This window comes from Ovis aries, chromosome 1 (genome assembly GCF_016772045.2).
Source record: "Ovis aries strain OAR_USU_Benz2616 breed Rambouillet chromosome 1, ARS-UI_Ramb_v3.0, whole genome shotgun sequence".
NCBI lineage: Eukaryota > Metazoa > Chordata > Mammalia > Artiodactyla > Bovidae > Ovis > Ovis aries.
In genome coordinates, this window is record NC_056054.1 from 216,491,277 (window position 1) to 216,511,346 (window position 20,070).

Below are 20,070 nucleotides of genomic sequence, written 5' to 3' on the forward strand. Positions count from 1 at the left end.
CTGGGATCCTCCAGGCAAGAACACTGGAGTGGGTTGCCATTTCCTTCTCCAATGCATGAAAGTGAAAGTGAAGTCACTCAGTCGTGTCCGACTCTTTGCGACCCCATGGACTGCAGCCTACCAGGCTCCTCCATCCATGGGATTTTCCAGGCAAGAGTACTGGAGTAGGGTGCCATCGCCTTCTCCAATTAATGGTCCTTAAGCCACCAGTAATTTGAAATGAACAATATGCAGAGTACTGGATGCTTATTGAATTTTTTTAAAGGGGAATTTTTACTTACGCAGAGACTCAGTTGCCTCTTCTGTGATGGTTTATTTTAGCCAACACTAACCCACCCCATTTTCCAACAGCTTTGGTTCCTGCTGTGCATCCTGTGAGCACTGCCCACCCACATCAGGGACATTCTTCCAGGCTTTGCCATTAGCGTCTAAAGGGCCAGTGAATTGTCTTGAACTGCTTGGTGCCAGTACTTCTCGGAAACATAATAGGAAGATTTTTGTTTGTTTGTTTTTCTGTTTCATAGTGTTTTCATGTTTTAAAAAATAGATCCCTGTGTAAAAGATAAAATTATGCTTACTGTCTGCTAGAATGCTTGCTTTAAACTTGTAATAACGTGTTCCCTTTGTTTCAGTAATTCAGTACGACTTCAAAAATATGTGTTTTCTTCTTACAGGTGGTTGATAGTAAAAGATTCCTTTTTACTGTATATGAAACCAGACAGTGGTGCTATTGCCTTCGTCCTGCTGGTGGATAAAGAATTCAGAGTTAAGGTGGGGAGGAAGGAGACAGAGACGAAATATGGACTCCGAATTGATAATCTTTCAAGGTAGAATTTGGAAAGATTTTTAAAAGATTTCTCTAAAAACAGTTTTTCTCCCAACCTTAAGTGAAGAAGAAGGTAAAATAATTTAGGTGTTAGAAAATTATTATTTAGAACTCATCCTCAATTAAAAGTAATTAAACTACTTTTTTTTTATATCTTTAAGATGCAGAGTATCCTATATGCAAGAGTCGGAATAAATGGTACCATGTATTGCTGTGTGCCTGTTTTAACAAAATATATGCCTGCTTTAACAAAATTGACTACCCATTAATACCAATTTACCAAACAGATAAGGAGTAATAGTTCTTGTTTTTAAAAAGTAGAATTTTGCTTTATAAATGGATACCCTTTAACTAATAAAACATGTACAAAGTGATCTGATTATAAAAATTCCATTTACATACAGAGTTTTAAAAAGATACCTTGAAGGATACTCAGCTGTACATTTATTATAGATTTTATTAGTGAGTTTGTGTGTGTGTTGATAAACATTTCTTTCTGAAAGGCTGTAGTTATACAATATATGTGTGTCTTTTTCTTTCTGATATATATATTTGTCTCTATAAAGTTCAGGGTCATGTATATGAATACATTTTTGTTGTTTAGTTGCTAAGTTGTATCCCACTCTTTCGTGACACCATGGACTATAGCCCATCAGGCTCCTCTGTCTATGGAATTCTCCAGGCAAGAATACTGGAGTAGGTTGCCATTTTCTACTCCAGGCGGTCTTCCTGACCCAGGGATTGAACCCACATCTCCTTGGCAGGCATATTCTTTACCACTGAGCCACCTGGGAAGCCTATATGAATACATACAGATATACAAGGGTCCGTATAGTCAAAGCTATGGTTTTTCCAGTAGTCATGTATGGATGTGAGAATTGACCATCAAGAAGGCTGAGCACCGAAGAATTGATGTTTTTTGAACTGTGGTATTGGAGAAGACTCTTGAGAGTCCCGTGGACTGCAAGGAGATTAAACCAGTCAGTCCTAAAGGAAATCAACCCTGAACATTCATTGAAAGGACTGAGCTGAAACTGAAGCTCTAATACTTTGGCTACCTGATATGAAGAGCTAACTCTTTGGAAAAGACTCTGATGCTGGGAAAGATTGAAGGCAGGAGGAGAAGGGGACAACAGAGGACGAGATGGTTGGATGGTCACCAATTCAATGGACATGAGTTTGGGCAAACTCTGGGATATGGTGAAGGACAGGGAAGCCTGGCCTGCTGCAGTCCATGGGATCTCAGAGAATCAGACTTGACTGAGTGAGCTGAACAATGACAACAATACATTTCTCTCTATACATACTGACTGACATCAAATATATATATATTTACTATAAATATGCTATTTGTACTAATATGTTTGCATGTGTGTGTGAAAAATGCTGAACTTACCAATCTCAGACAATGGGAGATTCAGGATGTTATTGGAAATATAATGATGCTGCCATTAAATCTTCCTCCTGGAAATTCCCTGGCAGTTCAGTGGTTAGGACTCTGTGCTTTCACTGCCAAAGGCCTGAGTCCAATCCCTGATCAGGGAACTAGAATCCCACAAGCTACGCAGTGCAGCCAAAAAAAAAAAAAAAAGCCACGTCCCTCCTGGTACTACTTCCCTGTTTTCTGGAGAACCATAATCAGACCACAATTTTCAATGGTCGCGGTAACAGTTGCTTTACTGGCCATCTTATCTCCATTTCCTGCCATCACTCACTTGTGCACCCTTGCCAAATGAATCCATACAGATCCAGGTTTCATCCGCTCCCCCTCTGGTGTAAGTGGTCCCCCTCCTTGTATCAAAGAAGCCCGAATTCCTCCATTTACAATCTGAGGCCTTTTGTCTCTCTACCTTCATTGGCAATCCCTCCCTAAAGCAGTCTTTCTGTTCTTTAGGGACAGGTCTCTTCACACCCCGCCTCACACATTGTTTAATTTCACCTTTCTTCTTTCTGCCTCCATGTTTGGAATGGTTCTTTTTTTTCCCCCTAACCTCTGATTCACATCCTGTGATAAGACTTCTGTTTGTCCTTTATCTCTTCTACAATATCTTTTTCTCATAACTGGTTTTCAGAGGCATTTCAGCTCAGTTGGAGCAGTGCTTGCATGCTGGGTCAAGCCCAGGCATTTCCTGTGCCCTGGTGACCTCTCTGCAGAATCCTGTATCTGCCTGCTGCGGCCGATGGAGAATGCCTCCCTCCTCCCAGCACCACCACATCTCACCTCGCCCCTCCCTACACCCCAGACAAAAGCCAAGCCTAAGCCTAAGCCTAAGCCTAAGCCTAATTTTTTATTATTTACCAAATAATTTTTCTTTTTTTCTCAATCTCTTTTCTAGTTAATATCAATATTAACGCTGACATATCATAACTCTAGATATCTCTGACATATCTAGGGGACCAGTTTGGACATCCCTAATCTTTAGAAATAATTATTTTAGGGTCTATACATATACCTCCTTACCTCCTTCTTATCAGGATCATTGCATTTCTCCCCAAAGCAAACTCTCCCTGCTCACTCACAGCACTGGTCCTCTATTGGGGCAAGTTTCTGCCTAAATGGCGGGGAGACTGCAGGCTTCAATACCTTGTTTTCTCTGGGTTTTTGTTGTTATTATTGTTCTTGTTGTTTTTTTTTTTTTTTTCATTTTGACAGTGCCTAGAGAAAACCCCATGGATGGAGGAGCCTGGTAGGCTGCAGTCCATGGGGTCACTAAGAGTCGGACACGACTGAGCAACTTCACTTTCACTTTTCACTTTCATGCATTGGAGAAGGAAATGGCAACCCACTCCAGTGTTCTTGCCTGGAGAATCCCGGAGACAGGGGAGCCTGCTGGGCTGCCATCTATGGGGTTGCACAGAGTTGGACACAACTGAAGCAACTTAGCAGCAGCAGCAGCAGCAACGGAGACATACAGATTCCTATTTCACTGACCTGGGATAGAACCTGGAGTTCTGACAGTGAGAGCATGGAGTCCTACCCACTGGATTGCCAGGGAGTTCCCACACCTTGTTTTCTCTGAACTTCAAATTTGGATAACTCATTTCCACCTCTTAGTGGTAGTCACCTCTTCTGGCATTTGTTGTGTAATAACTTTTTGTAATCTCCCACTCTGAATTTTTTTTTTCAGCACTGACAAATCTATAACCATTTAGGATCATTTAGTCATTTGCAATAGAAAAATCTAGTACAGTCTGGGTTACATCAGAAGTAATTAATCAAGTATGTTAACCATGACTGATTCCAGGGCTCCAGCGATGTCACTGAGGTGCATTTTCCTGGAGTTTCTCAATTCTGTCCCCTGGGATCTGCTCCATCCTAAGGCTGGTCTCCTGGTAGTAGCAAGATGGCTGCCTCTTACACTCAAACCAAGTTTGGTGGAAGGGGAAGAGTCTCCTGCTGGCATTTCTGAGCAAGTCCTTGATTTTATTCTCACTTTTTGGGTGGAGTTGGCTTATGAATATCATCCTTGAACCAGTCTTTGGAATCAGGAGCTGGAGTATGCCATTTTGTTGGCTTTGGTAGACCCAGAGAAGGCATGGGATGATCAGGCTATTCCCAGAGGCTGAGGGAATGGACACCAGGTGGGCCAAAGGGAAATGTCCTTTACAGGAACCAACAATTTTCTAAGATTTAGATGTAGGACCTCACTTTATGCCTCTTCCATGTCTTCCTCACAGCTTGGCCCAGATAGCTCTAGACATTTACACATGTTTGCATAAGTGAATGAGGGAATAAATAACCTGAAAGTTTGTTGGTGCTACATTGAATATATTTTTAAATACTGCCAAAACCATTTAAAAGTCTGTTTTTTTCATATCAGTAGGATGCTCTTTTGTCTAAAATTTTCTTTGCTGCAGTACCAAAACAAATGGGACATGTTTAATTCTTAAATTATTTAAAGAGATAGAGCATAAAGTGACCATTCTTTTCCACATTTTGCTTTTCTTTGAAGGACTCTGATTTTAAAATGCAACAGCTATAGACATGCTCGGTGGTGGGGAGGGGCTATAGAAGAATTCATCCAGAAGTATGGCCCTGACTTTCTCAAAGATCATCGATTTGGATCATATGCTGCCATCCAAGAGAACACTTTAGCCAAATGGTAAGATCTTTTTGCTCTAAGACTGTGAAGATAGTCATAGCATTTAATATTACAGTGGTCTAAGTTCACCTGGAATCAATTTTTGAAGCTGTGAAAAAATATTATGTATTATACTTCACAAGAGCCTTTATAGGACTACCTGAGCATAAATTATTTTTCCATTTTTTGTTTTTATGATTTTTTAAAAAATGAACTTTAGATAGCTAGCTTTAGATTGTGAAGTCTGATTTTAAAAGTTAACTTCATACATTTTCTTAATGATGCAAATGAAAATTTTATTTAAGTCATTAGCTATAATTTAAGCAAGAGAAATTTACTTGGTAGATATTCCTTTTAAATAAAATTTTGCTTAGCATGTTATTCTACCCATGGGTTAGAAACTGGTCTGCTTTCAGTCTCAGAAGAACAATGGTGTGTGAGTTCAGCAGGGTGGGAGAGTGCATCTGACCTCATACAATGATGAGAGCATTCAGTTTGTTATTCTCTCAGCAGAAAAGAATCAGATTGCCTGCTTCTGTCTACTTACTGTATTTCCTGCATAGCAAACAGAACATAGTATTCTCAGTTTTTGTTTCCAGTTATACAAAGTTAGCTGGTGGTTTTGTAGAGATTCTAGGCAGTGGCTTCCGTCTTCTGTTTTGTCATATGATAGATTTCTTTTTTTATCTTTTTTGTTAAAAAAAATGAAACAGAAAATTTGTCTTTCAGGTATGTTAATGCCAAAGGATATTTTGAAGATGTTGCAAATGCAATGGAAGAGGCAAAAGAAGAAATATTTATCACAGATTGGTGGTTAGTATATGTCCCTGGGGAGTTTGGAGATCTCTGTGTTTAGGAATATACAACAGTGTTGTACTGTTCTAGAATCAGACATTAAGAAAGACAGCAGTATTCACAGATATTTTGGTCAAAGTCCCAACTAATTAATTGTAGTAGCCTCCACTGAAAGGTCTTTTTAAAAAAAAAAACCTCACATCCATATATATTGTTAAAATATTTAGTTTAAGCAATTTTGTTTTTGTTTTTTCCTTTAGAAGCAAATAACCAATATTTATTGTAGTAGGGATTATTTTGCAATGCAAATATAGGTGTAGAGATAATGGAAAATAGTCTTCCTTGGATATCTTCCATGATGCTGATATGTCTGTCACAAGGTCCAATGAATACACTTCCTCTGAATTGTCCCTTTGAAACTGGAATATTTCCATTTACCTATTAGTATTAAAATATCCTTTGTAATGACTAAGCCTGGTTAGCTTTTCTAGAGATGCATTAGATTTCAACTTTCTAATCCCCTTTAAAATCATCCATGAGAGTTAAAATGCTAATTAAAGCCATTGTAAGTCTCTTGTATCTAAAATTCACTTAGCTCTTGGGAAATTTTACTCCTGGAGTAGGTGTAGGCCTTGTAGTATGACTTTAGTTCCAATAACCCATCTGCCTGGATGGTTAAAACCCATTGCTGATGCTAACATTTCCTACAGTGGAAATGAAAATGTCTAAAATGTGTTTTCCTTCTAAGAACTTAGTTGCTTAAAATGCTCCTCCCACCCGCATTTTTCCCTATCCTATTTCTTTACAAATGCTATCTTTATTGAACTATGAAAATAGCATCATAATTCATTTCTTCCTAACTCTAGGTTTTGGGGGGAAAGGAGAGTGATTAGGAATGTGAACTCATCTTTTTCTACTGTTTTGCCTCAGTGATGAGGAAATGTTTAAGTCTAGGGCATGCTTTCCCAACCTTGGCACTACTGACGTGTGGAGCCAGATAATTCTTTATTGCGGGGGCTTGTTCTTTGTATTGTGGGGTGTTTAGAACCATCAGCATCTCTGGCTTTTGTCCACTTGATACCAGTAGCAAGGTCCCAATTGAGATAACCAAAATATCTTCAGACGTCATCAAATGTCCCCTGGGGCGCACAGTCCCTCTTGGTTGAGAACAATTGATCTAAAGTCAGCAGATAAGGCTTGTGATAATCAGTGTGTCTGTGCTTCTGTTTATTCTCACATTTATGGAGGAGCTTAATCTTTGTCTTTTTATTCTTGCCAAATTTTATCTCTTCAAGTCAGCTACCAGAAATAAAAGAAAGTTTCGTGCTTATGAGCTATTTCTTGATTGAATACTTTCTACACACTTATGAGAATAGGTTCAAGCTTAATGTAGTAGGTATCTTCCTTTAAAAAGTATTTCTGAAAGTTTGACTAGGACATGAAAGAGACTGTAAATAGCATTTCCACTGAGCCCATGTTATCATGTTTTACACAAGCAAATAATATATGTTTTGAAGGTTCTGAACACTGAAATATAGGCTGTCATTTAAACATCTAAAGAGATGGAATGTTAAATGTTTCTTCTGTCAGCCAAAAAAAAAAAAAAATCAGCAGGTTATTTCTTTTTCATGACTATGCTAGGATAACATCTTATTACAACACTCTCTTTGAAATAAAACCTTTGCAGAAACTTCCCTCAAAACAAGTGAAGAAAATTGTTGTTGTACAATTATATTGCAAAAGTGAGCATTCAGAAACTTTATCACACCCTGATATATCTGGATCTGAGAGAATGAAAAGCATAGTGAGAAGATGCACATGCCCTTTAGAAGCTTCTAATCTAAATCAAGAGACATCATATACATGAGTGAAAACTGTGTTACTTTCTTTTTGAAACAATTAATATGCAAGCAAAGGCAGATTTGAGCAATCCCCGGCAGTTGGTGATGGACAGGGAAGCCTGGTGTGCTGTGGTCCATGGGGTCACAAAGAGTTAGACACGACTGAGTGTCTGAACTGAACTAAAAGGCAGATTTAATGAAATGAGAAACAACCTGGGACCTAGAAGTGCTTAGTTCTTTTGTTCGTTAATTCATTTAACTACCCATTCTTTCATTTGCTAATTTATTCACTCATTCATTTCTGAGATACTTAATGAGCAGCCACTATGTGACAGGCACATGTCCAGAATGATGAATGAAAAGCAGCCCCTACTCTGGAAAATACACAGTCAGGAAATTATGTGCAGGACAACAGATTGGGGCCTGCTCAGTGGTGAAGTCGCTCAGTCGTGTCTGACTCTTTGCAACCCCATGGACTGGGGCCTATCACGTTCCTCCATCTGTGGGATTTTCCAGACAAGAGTACTGGAGTGGGTTGCCATTGCCTTCTCCGGAGAAGAAGTCGACTGAGCAACTTTACTTCTTCACTTCAGTGGTGAAGATCAGCATGGCAGAGGGCACAGGGTGAGGGTGGGGTTGGGGGAAGCTCGGAGGAAGGGGCAGTGACTGAGCCTGCAGGAGCTGTGGAAGCTTCACAGGAGAGGAGGCTGGCCTGAGTCCTGGGTGATGGAGCTGTCCAGATAAAGATAGGTGAGTATTTTAGGCAGAGAGGTAGTAAGTTATGTTTAGAAATTTATTGAAATAATGCAATAAGAAAAGGTAGGAAAGAAGACAAACGAGAGTTGCAGCTTAAGTGGAAAAATGAAAGTGAAAGTCGCTCAGTCGTGTCCTGCTCTTTGTGAACCCATGGATTGTACAGTCCATGGCATTCTTCAGGCTAGAATACTGGAGTGGGTAGCCTTTCCCTTCTCCAAGGGATCCTCCCAACACAGGGATCGAACCCAGGTCTCCCACATTGCAGGTGGATTCTTTACCTTCTGAGCCACAAGGGAAGCCCTAAGTGGAAGTTAGGGGTATTATTTTGTGCAACTTTTATTTCAGTAGTCAATAGAAGACTGATAGGTAGGTAGGTAGGTAGGTAGGTAGGTAAACGGATGGATGAAAATACTGGGATGAATACATAATGTATTCCTGTGGCTTATGACCCCAAAAGTTCAAAAGCTTCTGACTTTCAACAGGGTTGGAGAACATTTTCTGTAAAGAGCCAGAAAGTAAATATTTCAGTTGTTTCAGGTCACATATAGTCTCTGATGCATATTCTTGTTTGTGCAAGTGTGTGTGTGTTTAATAAACCTTTAAAAATGTAACAGCTCATGGGCCATACCAAAAGAGGCAGAGGACCAAATTTGATTCATGGTGCATAATTTGATAACCCTTATCTTAAAAAGTAAATTCAGGTTATTAGATTATATCAATACTAAGAGCGACTTTCACTAAGAAACTGTCAATCTGTTTTCTGAAGTGCATATGCTAACAGTGTTTGGGAATCGCATCCCTCCTCATCATTGCGAGCACTTGCTGCTGTTAGTCTTTTTCATTGCTGTTGTTCAGTCACTAAGTCATGTCTGACTTTTTGCAACACCATGGACTGCAGCACACCAGGCTTCCCTGTCCTTCACTGTCTCTCAGAGTTTGCTCAAACTCATGTCCGCTGAGTTGATGACACCACCCAACCATCTCATCTTCCGTTGCCCCCTTCTCCTCCTGCCCTCAATTTTTCCCAGCATCATTCTTTTTTAATGTTAGCCATTCCAAAGGGTATTCAATAGTCTCTCATGATTTTAAGTTGTATTAGCATGTCCTTTTATGGTAAGCATATTTTCCTGTGACTTTTGGACATCTGTTGAGGTTTTTTTGGAGGAACGTTCAAATCTTATTTTTCTTCTTTTTTTTTTTATTGGATTGTCTTCCTATTACTGAATTGCAGAAGATCTTTATACATTCTAGTTACAATTTACTCCAGTTCATTCTGGCCTCAGTGTTTTCTGATGAAAAATTCATGGTCATTTTGATTTATTGTTCCCCTCTTAAATAATGCATTGTTTTTCTTCTGAGTGCTTTTATATTTTCTTCCTGTCATTAGGTTTCAGCAATTTGATTGTGGTGTTTGAATTTATCCTGTTTGGAGTTCACTGAGTTTCTTGAATCTGTAGGTTTATGTCACTCATCAAATTTTTAGCCATCGTTTCTTCAAGCTTTTTTCATGCATTTCCCTCTTTCTCCTCTTTTTCTGAGTCTCTGATGACACAAATCAGTATCTTTTTGTATTGTCCTATGGGTCTTTCAGGCTTTGTTAATTTTTTGAAAAATCTTTTGTTACTCAAATTGGATAATTTCTCTTTATCTCTCTCTAAGTTCATGGATTCTTTCCTTTGTCACCTCTGTTCTAGTAACCCTGTTCACTGAGAGTTTGATTATTGTAGTATTTTGCAGCTTGAAAATTTCTCTTTGGCTTTTATTTATATCTTTATTTCTTTGCTGAGACTTTTTGACCATCTATTCATTTTAAGAGTGTTCACCCTTACTTGTTGAAATATTTTTATAATATCTAGCAAAGAATTATATTAAATAATTCCAGCATATCATTTTGGAATTGGCATTTGTTGAATGGCTTTCCTGCAAGTTGAGATTTTTCTGATTTTTTTTTTTTTTTTTTTGGTATGCCAAGTACTTTTTAATGTATTCTGGAAGCTTTGAATATTATGACTCTGGGTCTTGTTTAAATCTTACAGAAAATACTGGTATTTCTGTTTTAGCAAGAAAGTGGTCCATTAGGTCCATGCAGAATGTTCCAACTAGTCTTCTATCTGTCTGTCTTTGGTGACATCTTTCTTTTTAAAGTCTTTGCAGTGCTGTCCAGATCTGTCCCCTATGTTCTCCACCTAATGGCCAGTTTGGGCAGTGATTTGTTTCTTATTTCAGTTCTCAAATTCTTCTATATAATATTTAGGATCAAATTTATGTGTGGGCAGCTTGGGAGTGAGCTAGAAGTTCATAAACAACTTTATATAGCATTGCTTTTCTGAGCTCCTCTCCCTCCATAATCTGCCCACTACTTGTGGGTTGCCTGTTGCTTCCCTTTTCAGTCTTCTGGCTATTGAGAGAAATGTACCCTGCTCTGTTACACAGTTTCTGCAATGGTACTTTGTATCCAGAGCCAGGCAATGAATATTTGTATCATCCTCTCCAACCACATTTCTTCCACTGGGAGGGAAAATTCCACTTCCTCAGGGTTTTTGATGCCTGTGGGCCGGTCCCTGCCACCGCTAGCACTGCCAGAAGGTCCCACTCTTCCTTTCCTCAAGCCTTAACCAGAGGACTTCTGAGGCTCTCTCTGCCTGTGCCAACGCCCATTTCCAGTTCTCTTCCCGACTGAGAAATCAGAGGGAAAAGAACAGTAAAACCACTACTCACTAGAAGGTATGTCAAGAACAAATGTGTTCGTTCTCAATATTGAGTCTTCCAATTCATGAATACTGTATGTCTCTCCATTTTTTTTTAAGATCTTAAATTTTCTCATCAGTGTTTTGTCCTTTCCACATACTTGCACTTATCACCAAGTAATTCACGTTTTTTATGTTTTGTAAATAGTATTTTTAAAAGTTCGTATTCCATTTATTTGCTGCCAGCATATGGAAATACGGTTGATTTTTTAATACTGATCTTACCTACTACAGTCTTGCTTAGTTCACTTACTAGTGCGAGTAACTGTTTTGTAGATGCCTTAGGATTTTTCCCCATAGATGAACATATGATGTGTGAATAATGACAGTTTTCCTTTTTCCTTTATAATCTGTATGTTTTGTATTTATTTTTTCTCTTCCTTCCTTTCTTTTTCCTTATTGTCTTGGCTAGCATCGTCAGTAAAATGTTGAATCAAAGTAGTGAGAATGGACATCTTTCTTGTTCTCAGTGTTAAATGAAAAGCTTAACCAACCTTGCATTCTTAGGAATAACCCCATTTTGTCATGATCCTTTTTATAAGTTATGAAGCTTTGGTAGAGATTTTTATCTCTGTGATCATTAGGGATATTGTACTTAATATTTTCTTTTCTTAGATTTTCTTTTTGGTTTTCATATTAGGATAATGCTAGCCTTATTATATGAGTAAGTACATGTTTTCCCTGCCTTTGTTTCCCAAGTGAATCTTGGTAGACTTGGTACTATTTCTTCCCACAAAATAATCAACTCCCTTTTTCTTTTTTAATCTAGCCAGTTTGTCAGTTTTATTAATCTTTCAAAGAATTAGATTTTGGTTTTATTGAGTTTATTGTTTTTCTGTTTTATGTTGCATTAAGGTCTATTCTTACCTATTATTCCCATTCTTCTTACTTTTTCTTAATTTATTCTCTTTTCTATTTTCTTAGGATGAACGTTCTGATGATTTATTTTAAACATTTTCTTTCTCATATGAGCATTTAAAGCTATAAAATCTTCTGAGAAGAGCCTTTACTAAGAAGTACTTTTTAACATCTCTGAATTTGGAATGCATCTCACACTCATTAACATCTTATAGATGTCATCATTTTTTCTTTCTTACTGGTACACATAGTAATATGCATCTTACATTCACTGTTGTCCAAAACCTAATGAAATGTAGTATTACACAATTCTTTTGAATTTTGCTTAGCTAATAATTACTTAGTTAAGATCCTGACATAATGATGCTTGTGAGTCATAGCTGTGCTGTACTTGCCATTTGTTTATAGCATGACTGTCATTTTTCATAGCATGACTATTTTTATCTTTTCATACATTATGCTCAAAATGGAGATTTCCTTGAGAGCCTGCCTAAGATCCTCCAAAGTATCTAGTAGAATCTTCTGCATACAGGGTACACAGTGTTTTTAGATTTAAAAAAAAATATGATAAAGACTTAATTGCAGAGTATAGACCTGAAAATGGCCCCCATACTGCAGCCCTCTGAGCCCATAATTAATGTGTGCATTGAAAATTGCAACCACATATATGTTGTTGGGTATGTCCTACTTTCCGTGAACTAGCAGTGCCCAGTGGCACACTTTTCTATTTAAAACAGATTTGTTTTTAATTCATCTTAGATCTTTTCCTGTCAGTTGCTGTATTTTTTGTTCAAGTTGTTTCCTATTTTAAGCTAAATATGTAAATATTTATACTGTATACACAATGGCACCCCACTCTAGTACTCTTGCCTGGAAAATCCCATGGATGGAGAAGCCTGGTAGGCTGCAGTCCATGGGGTCGCTGAGGGTCGGACATGACTGAGGGACTTCACTTTGACTTTTCACTTTCGTGCATTGGAGAAGGAAATGGCAACCCACTCCAGTATTCTTGCCTGGAGAATCCCAGGGATGGGGGAGCCTGGTGGGCTGCCGTCTATGGGGTCGCACAGAGTCGGACACGACTGAAGTGACTTAGCAGCAGTAGCACACCCCTCTATTATCTGTTTTCTTATTTATCTTATCCAATGCAAGTTTCTTTTAGATTCTTTTTCTCTGGATTTTTATTTTCTTTAACTGAATTTAGTAGAGTGTAAAATTATTTGTTTTAATCTCCTTAGCTCCTTAAAGCCCTGTGGTTTTCCCATGCTTCGAAGACCCCCTGGCAAGGCACTATTTCACCCTAGTGTTCTGTAAGACTTTGTTCCTTAAACAGTTTACCCTGCTCCTCCAGGTCTAGCATTTCAGCAGATGAAACTTTATTGCTTTTTTGTTTGTTTTTCCCATTACAGAAGAGAAATGGGGGAAGGAAATGGCAACCCACTCCAGTCTTCTTGCCTGGAGAATCCCAGGGACGGGGGAGCCTGGTGGGCTGCCATCTATGGGGTCACACAGAGTCAGACACGACTGAAGTGACTTAGCAGCTTAGCACACTACTTACCAGTTTAAGTCAGGCAATGACTTTGAACCTAACCCTGAGGGAAAAAGTGACTCTCTTGTACTGTTCTGCCCATGGCACTACTACAAAGAACCCAGGGGTCCATTCTCACAGTGGGAAAAGCTTACCTATCAGCAAGCCTGCCTTCTTCCCTGCTGGGAAAGCCCAGGTTCCCAAGGACGCTGCTCCTTGGTATAGGAAGTCAGTGTTCATGTTTATCAATTAGAACACTTTTGGCCTGGGTTGTTAGAATACTCAACTGAAAGTAACTTAAACAGTTAGGATTTATTTCTCTCATTGAATGAGAATTCTAAAGTTAGACAGTACTAGGGACTTCCCTGGTGGTCCAGTGGTTAGGACTTTGCCTTCCAAAATGCAGGGGGTGTGGGTTCAATGTCTGGTCAGGAAGCTCAGATTCCACATGCCTCATGGCCAAAATCCAAAACATAAAACAGAAGCAATATGGTAACACATTCAATAAAGACTTTAATAATGGTCCACATTTAAAAAAAAGTCATTTAAGTTAGGCAGTACTAGAGTTGGTGAAGTTCTCCAGTGATATTAGGGTTGTGGCTTTGCCCTTAGAATTTCAGTGTGGCTGCAGCTATCTGAGCATCATGCCCCCATACAGCATCCATCCCAGAGCCACTTTCCCTGGGGTTTTGTGTGTGTGCCCGTGTGTCTCTTCCTTTCATTGGAGGAAGAACTTTTTCTATTTACTGCCTCATACATCTCATTGTCTGTGTTCGGTTCAGTTCAGTTCAGTTGCTCAGTCGTGTCTGACTCTTTGCGACCCCATGAATCGCAGCATGCCAGGCCTCCCTGTCTATCACCAACTCCTGGAATTCACTCAGACTCATGTCCATCGAGTCCGTGATGCCATCCAGCCATCTCATCCTCTGTCGGCCCCTTCTCCTCCTGCCCCCAAGCCTTCCCAGCATCAGAGTCTTTTCCAATGAGTCAACTCTTCCCATGAGGTGGCCAAAATACTGGAGTTTCAGCTTTAGCATCATTCCTTCCAAAAGAACACCCAGGGCTGATCTCCTTCAGAATGGACTGGTTGGATCTCCTTGCAATCCAAGGGACTCTCAAGAGTCTTCTCCAACACCACACTTCAAAAGCATCAATTCTTTGGCACTCAGCCTTCTTCACAGTCCAACTCTCACATCCATGCATGACCACAGGAAAAACCATAGCCTTGACTAGACAGACCTTAGTCAGCAAAGTAATGTCTCTGCTTTTGAATATGCCATCTCAGTTGGTCATAACTTTTCTTCCAAGGAGTAAGCGTCTTTTAATTCCATGGCTGCAAGCACCATCTGCAGTGATTTTGGAGCCCAAAAAATAAAGTCTGCCACTGTTTCCACTGTTTCCCCATCTATTTCCCATGAAGTGATGGGACCAGATGCCATGATCTTCATTTTCTGAATGTTGAGCTTTAAGCCAACTTCTTCACTCTCTTCTTTCACTTTCATCAAGAGGCTTTTTAGTTCCTCTTCACTTTCTGCCATAAGGGTGGTATCATCTGCACATCTGAGTTTATTGATATTTCTTCCGGCAATCTTGATTCCAGCTTGTGCTTCTTCCAGCCCAGCGTTTCTCATGATGTACTCTGCATATAAGTTAAATAAGCAGGGTGACAATATACAACCTTGACGTACTCCTTTTCCTATTTGGAACCAGTCTGTTGTTCCATGTCCAGTTCTAACTGTTGCTTCCTGACCTGCATACAGATTTCTCAAGAGGCAGGTCAGGTGGTTTGGTATTCCCATCTCTCTCAGAATTTTCCACAGTTTCTTCTGATCCACACAGTCAAAGGCTTTGGCATAGTCAATAATGCAGAAATAGATGTTTTTCTGAAACTCTCTTGCTTTTTCGATGATCCAGCAGATATTGTCTGTGTACTTCCTCATATATCTCATTGTGCAGGATTGTGTTACTTTATAAACTGGAGCTAAACACAAGAGTGAGGAAGCAATTATTCAGAATATTCACATTTAGTCATAGGAGGTAGGCCCTGATACCAAGGAAGGAAAAGGTGACAATGGTTGTTGGGCAATAGTATCAATAGTATCAATAGTATCTGCAAGTGTGTGTATGTATGATATGTGAGTAACAGAGAAATCGAGACTGCCTTTTTTTTTTTGGATAAAGGTTGTTGTTCCAGTATGAAGTCGTACATGGACTCATAGAGAACTTTGGGTGACTTGCCACAGTGGAGGATGATAATGGCATTTCGGCTAAAATTGCCATTGCTTCCTATGACACAATCAGAACTGAATACTTTGTTTTAGTTTTTTGAAATCTTGGTTTTGTGATTTCAGGTTGAGTCCAGAAATCTTCCTGAAACGTCCAGTGGTTGAAGGAAATCGTTGGAGGTTGGACTGCATTCTTAAGCGAAAAGCAGTATGTACTTTACTAACATGCTGATATAATTTTTTAAATGTTTATTGCCTCTGAAATGCCTTTTTTTAAAGCCCTTCATATACACTTATAACATTTTTCTTTAGAATTTGACAAAAGATAGAATACTTACTATTTTCAAGTTTATTTTGTTATTTTTTCCCCATTACTGTTGAAACATAACTATTTTCACCTAATTCACAGCATGAATTATACTAGCAGCTCTATTCTTTTTGTTTTATAATCAGTTATGGGCAGTTAATTTTATAAGCAAAAATTGTAATGAAATTTCATCATTGAATAATGAATGATAAAATGAAACATAGCATTTTATTTTTTTCATTATTTGTCATTCAAGCAAAAGACAAAGTCATCTGAGAATAATTTCAGTCAGATGGGGTCAAGCGGATGTTGAAGAATATCAAAGGAAGGTCATAAAAAAACCACTGGTTCCAGTTTGGAAACAGTTTATGGTAAATTGACGCTATAAATTCTGGGAGAGCATTGATTGTGCTCTTTCTGTTATAAAAAGTAAATAACTGAAGCAGTATGGGCTCACCAATGACTACTTTGCATTCATATTTCTAATGAATTTTTGGGCTTCCCCAGTGGCTCAGCAATAAAGGATCTGCCTACAGTGCATGAGACGTGGGTTCAATCTCTGGGTTGGAAAGATCCCCTGGAGAAGAAAATGGCACCCTTCTCCAGTATTTTTGCCTGGGAAATTCCATGGACAGAGGAACCTTGTAGGCTACAGTCCGTGGGGACATGAAAGACTTGGACACGAGTTAGTGACTAAAACAACAGAAAACAATAACAATTAATCTTTTTATGTGGTTGACCCTCAAGTAAATTAAGTTGAATTAGGATGGATCTGACTTTGTTATTAATCATGTCCAAATTAGGGAGTGCTAGTTGGGCACGACTGAAGTGACTTAGCTGCAGCAGCAGCCTTTTTATTGGGCTTCCCTGGTGGCTAAGTGGTTAAAGAATTCGCCTGCCGATACAGGAGACATGGGTTCAATCCCTGGGTCAGGAAGATCCCCTGGAGAAGGAAATGGCAACCTACTCCAGTATTCTTGCCTGGATAATCTCATGGATAGAGGAGCCTGGTGGGCTACAGTCCAGGGGGTCACAAAGAGTCAGACTTGACTTAGTGATTAAACAACAGCAGCAAAGCCTTTTTACTATTATTTGAAACTGTCTTAATTTTTTAAATTCTGTAATTAAACATTCAAGCAGAATTTGCAGATCCTGAGTAATTGAGGTCAGCATTTTCTATTTCTCACAGCCATCACTCATTTCTTTTTTTCCCATCCTCTACATTCCCATACCCCTCTCCTCACTCACCTTTCCCCCTTTTTTCCATGTCTTTTCCCCATGCATTTAGTTTAGGATATCCAGGGGTGGGTATAGGCACTCCTCACTGCTGATGTTAAAGGCAAAAGAAGTTGATATTCTTTATTCCCGACACATGTTCTACCAAAGCATCATTTTCTAGGCTAGTCTGTCTGTTATCTCAATAGACTTCCATTCACAAAATTGGAAATTCTAGTCTTACATGTATTCTTTGCATATTCATTACATAATCCAGCATACAGATACTGAGTGTGTCCTCTGCATCTGGTCCTATGCTAATAACTAAGGATGTCATGTGTGTGACTAGGACCCCATCCCTGCCCCTGGGAGGGCTTGCTGAAGGACTCGCATCCTGGGCTCAGCCCTAGCCTTACCAGACGTCTTTCTACATATTGAATGGGCTATAACTTTCTCCATGTTTCTCTCTGTGAAATAGCACCTCTCCTATTTCTCCTCCAGAAATAAACTCCAGAAATTCCACTCTAATCCATTTTTCCAGCTTTGCCCTTCCAGTCATCAGTCATACCAGTAAATCTTCTCTTCACGTGCTTATCAAATGCTTTACTCTTTTAGGTTTCAGCTGACGTGTTTCTGTTGAATGCCTGCTACGTTAGGGCACTGGCTAATCATATGAGCATGTACAAAAATGAAAGACACGATTCTCGACCTGAAGGAGCTTAAAGATCTATATAGAAGTCAGCTGGGTACAGAGTCAGTGCCAAGATTCAAAGCAGGAGGGAGAGCACTGGGTAGGTCTGGTGTGGAAGCCCCTCACAGCATGAAGGGTTTAGAGCATTCAAGATGGGCCAAAAATTTTAACAGAAGAGATTTCTAGGTGTAGGAACTGTGATGAGCAAACATTCTGGAGGCAAGAATTCTAAGTCCTTGTCCATCACAGTGAGGTGACAAGGTTGATGGCATATGAGTGTTAGCATATGTAGGATGGAGCATCAAGCTGAAAAAGCAGTTGGGATGGGGAGGCTTTGGAACCAAGCCAGCGGTTTGAACTTCATGGAAAAACAGTGGGAGATGTGATGGACGAAGGGTGATCTGATCAAAACGGTGTGTTGGTAGGGTGAATCTGGCAGAGGAAGGAAGTGGGAAGAACCCAGGGTCAGAGAGCTACATTTTAGATCATGCGACTATGAGGTACCTGCAGGACACATAAGTATGCTCCAGAAAGCTAGTAATTTTTTTCCAGAGCGGGGTTCAGGAGAAAGATCCTGCAAGCCTGGTCCTCCACTCCATGTTGGCTGGTGTGTGTGTGTTTATTCCCCTCAGCGTACCTGTCCAGGTCCCTCTTCTACCACTGTGTGATTTCTCTTTGCTTTTATGGCCCATGAACCCTGTGAGGTATCAGGTAAATACCATGGCCAAATAAATATTATTGACTGATAATGGTGCTTTGTTTCAATTTCATCTGCTTTTTTGAAACATGTAATTTTTAAATTACATGTAATGATTTTTTAAATCTCCTAAGGAAAGAGTAATACTATTAAATATTAATTTCTCAGTGGTATATTTAATAGAATTTCTCTTCTCTAATCCAGCTATACCATATTATTAAATTTTTAACACTCAGATCGTTCCAAATTGATATTTCATATGCTCATAAACACTGCTTTACATACATAATTTAGTTTCTGAAAGCCACTAGCTTCACAAAGTACTGGGTTGAAATAGCATTTATTCTTGCATTAATGGATCCCAGAGGTCCATAAGGTTGAATGAAATGAATTCCTTTTTTTCTCCTATCTGATTCTGTAGTTCTTTGGGGAGAAATTTAGTGTCTCTACCTTATAGCCAACAATAGGCAAACATCTTTTTTAATGGCTGTTTCTGAGGGGAAAAATACAATATTTTGTTTCTCTGGTAGTAACCAAGTTGATATTTCCTGTTTCTTTGGTCTTCTGTTATCCCCTGTCATCATTTAAAAAATTTAAACTGATGTTGAGAGACAGACTGTTTACAACTCAAAGCAGCATCCCAGGGTTTGTACAGGTTTGAATTTATTGTACTGGAGGTAAGATAAATTGCATGATGCTTATGGGTAACTGCATCCCTGTATCCAGTTTGTATATTTTAACCATAGAAATACGTGACATTTCTGATGAGAACTGCACCAGAAGATTCTTCAAGTGCAGCAATCTGGAGAACTATAGAACCTTAGTTCTCAGGGGGATTTTGTCATCAAGTTAGTTTCTTTCTGTCCTGGACTGCAGAGCACATTCTAAAGTTGCAATCAGGGACCAAAAGCGGGGAAGGATGTCCACGTTCATCAAATGAGGTGAATAATCACATCACTCAACAGAAAAATCAAAGAGAATCTTATCAAAATAGTGGGCCAGAAGGGTGAAATAGGGAAGGAGGGAAGGGATCTTCAACCTTAAGGACTGTGCTTTAAACAAAATTGCCTTGGAAAGAAAGAGAAAGGCTTATGAGCACTAGCGCTGTTACCTACCAGTGCTGCTTGCATTTCAGTGGTGAGGATATGATTCCTTTTTATCCTTTACTTTTCATTTTCTTAAAATATTACAAACTATCCATCCCTGCCTTGCTACTCCCCAGGAACGTCCTTGACAGGTGATAAAATTAGTGATTATTCTGGGGGTATGTTAGCTAAGCTGTCTTTAGTCAGTGAACCAACTTTACTACATTTAGAAAATATTTTGACCACTGTGCTTTGGACAATCAGAGAAAAAGCTGGCTCAGAAACAAAGTCTCTTGATTTCAACTATAAACATTTTTTATTTTTCATTTTCTTCATATGCATTTGTATGTGTAAAACACCTAAAAGTTCATACTGTTTATAGTATTGTATCTGTTCTACTTGATTAAAAATGAATTA

At 39.1% G+C, this 20,070-nt stretch overlaps 1 protein-coding gene across 14 annotated transcripts in view; it reads left to right on the top strand.

Annotated features, from left to right (window-relative positions):
- Positions 1-20,070, top strand: part of PLD1 (phospholipase D1) — a 284,231-nt gene that overhangs the window by 122,286 nt on the left and 141,875 nt on the right. For all 14 annotated transcript variants that reach the window (XR_009595050.1, XR_009595051.1, XM_042234517.2 and 11 more), the window contains 4 exons: positions 675-827; positions 4,780-4,929; positions 5,638-5,721; positions 15,785-15,866. Coding sequence is in view for 12 of the 14 variants with exons in the window: in XM_042234517.2 (XP_042090451.1) it covers positions 675-827; positions 4,780-4,929; positions 5,638-5,721; positions 15,785-15,866 (469 nt within the window). In the remaining 2 variants the exon portion in view is untranslated. The remainder of the gene's footprint in view (positions 1-674; positions 828-4,779; positions 4,930-5,637; positions 5,722-15,784; positions 15,867-20,070) is intronic.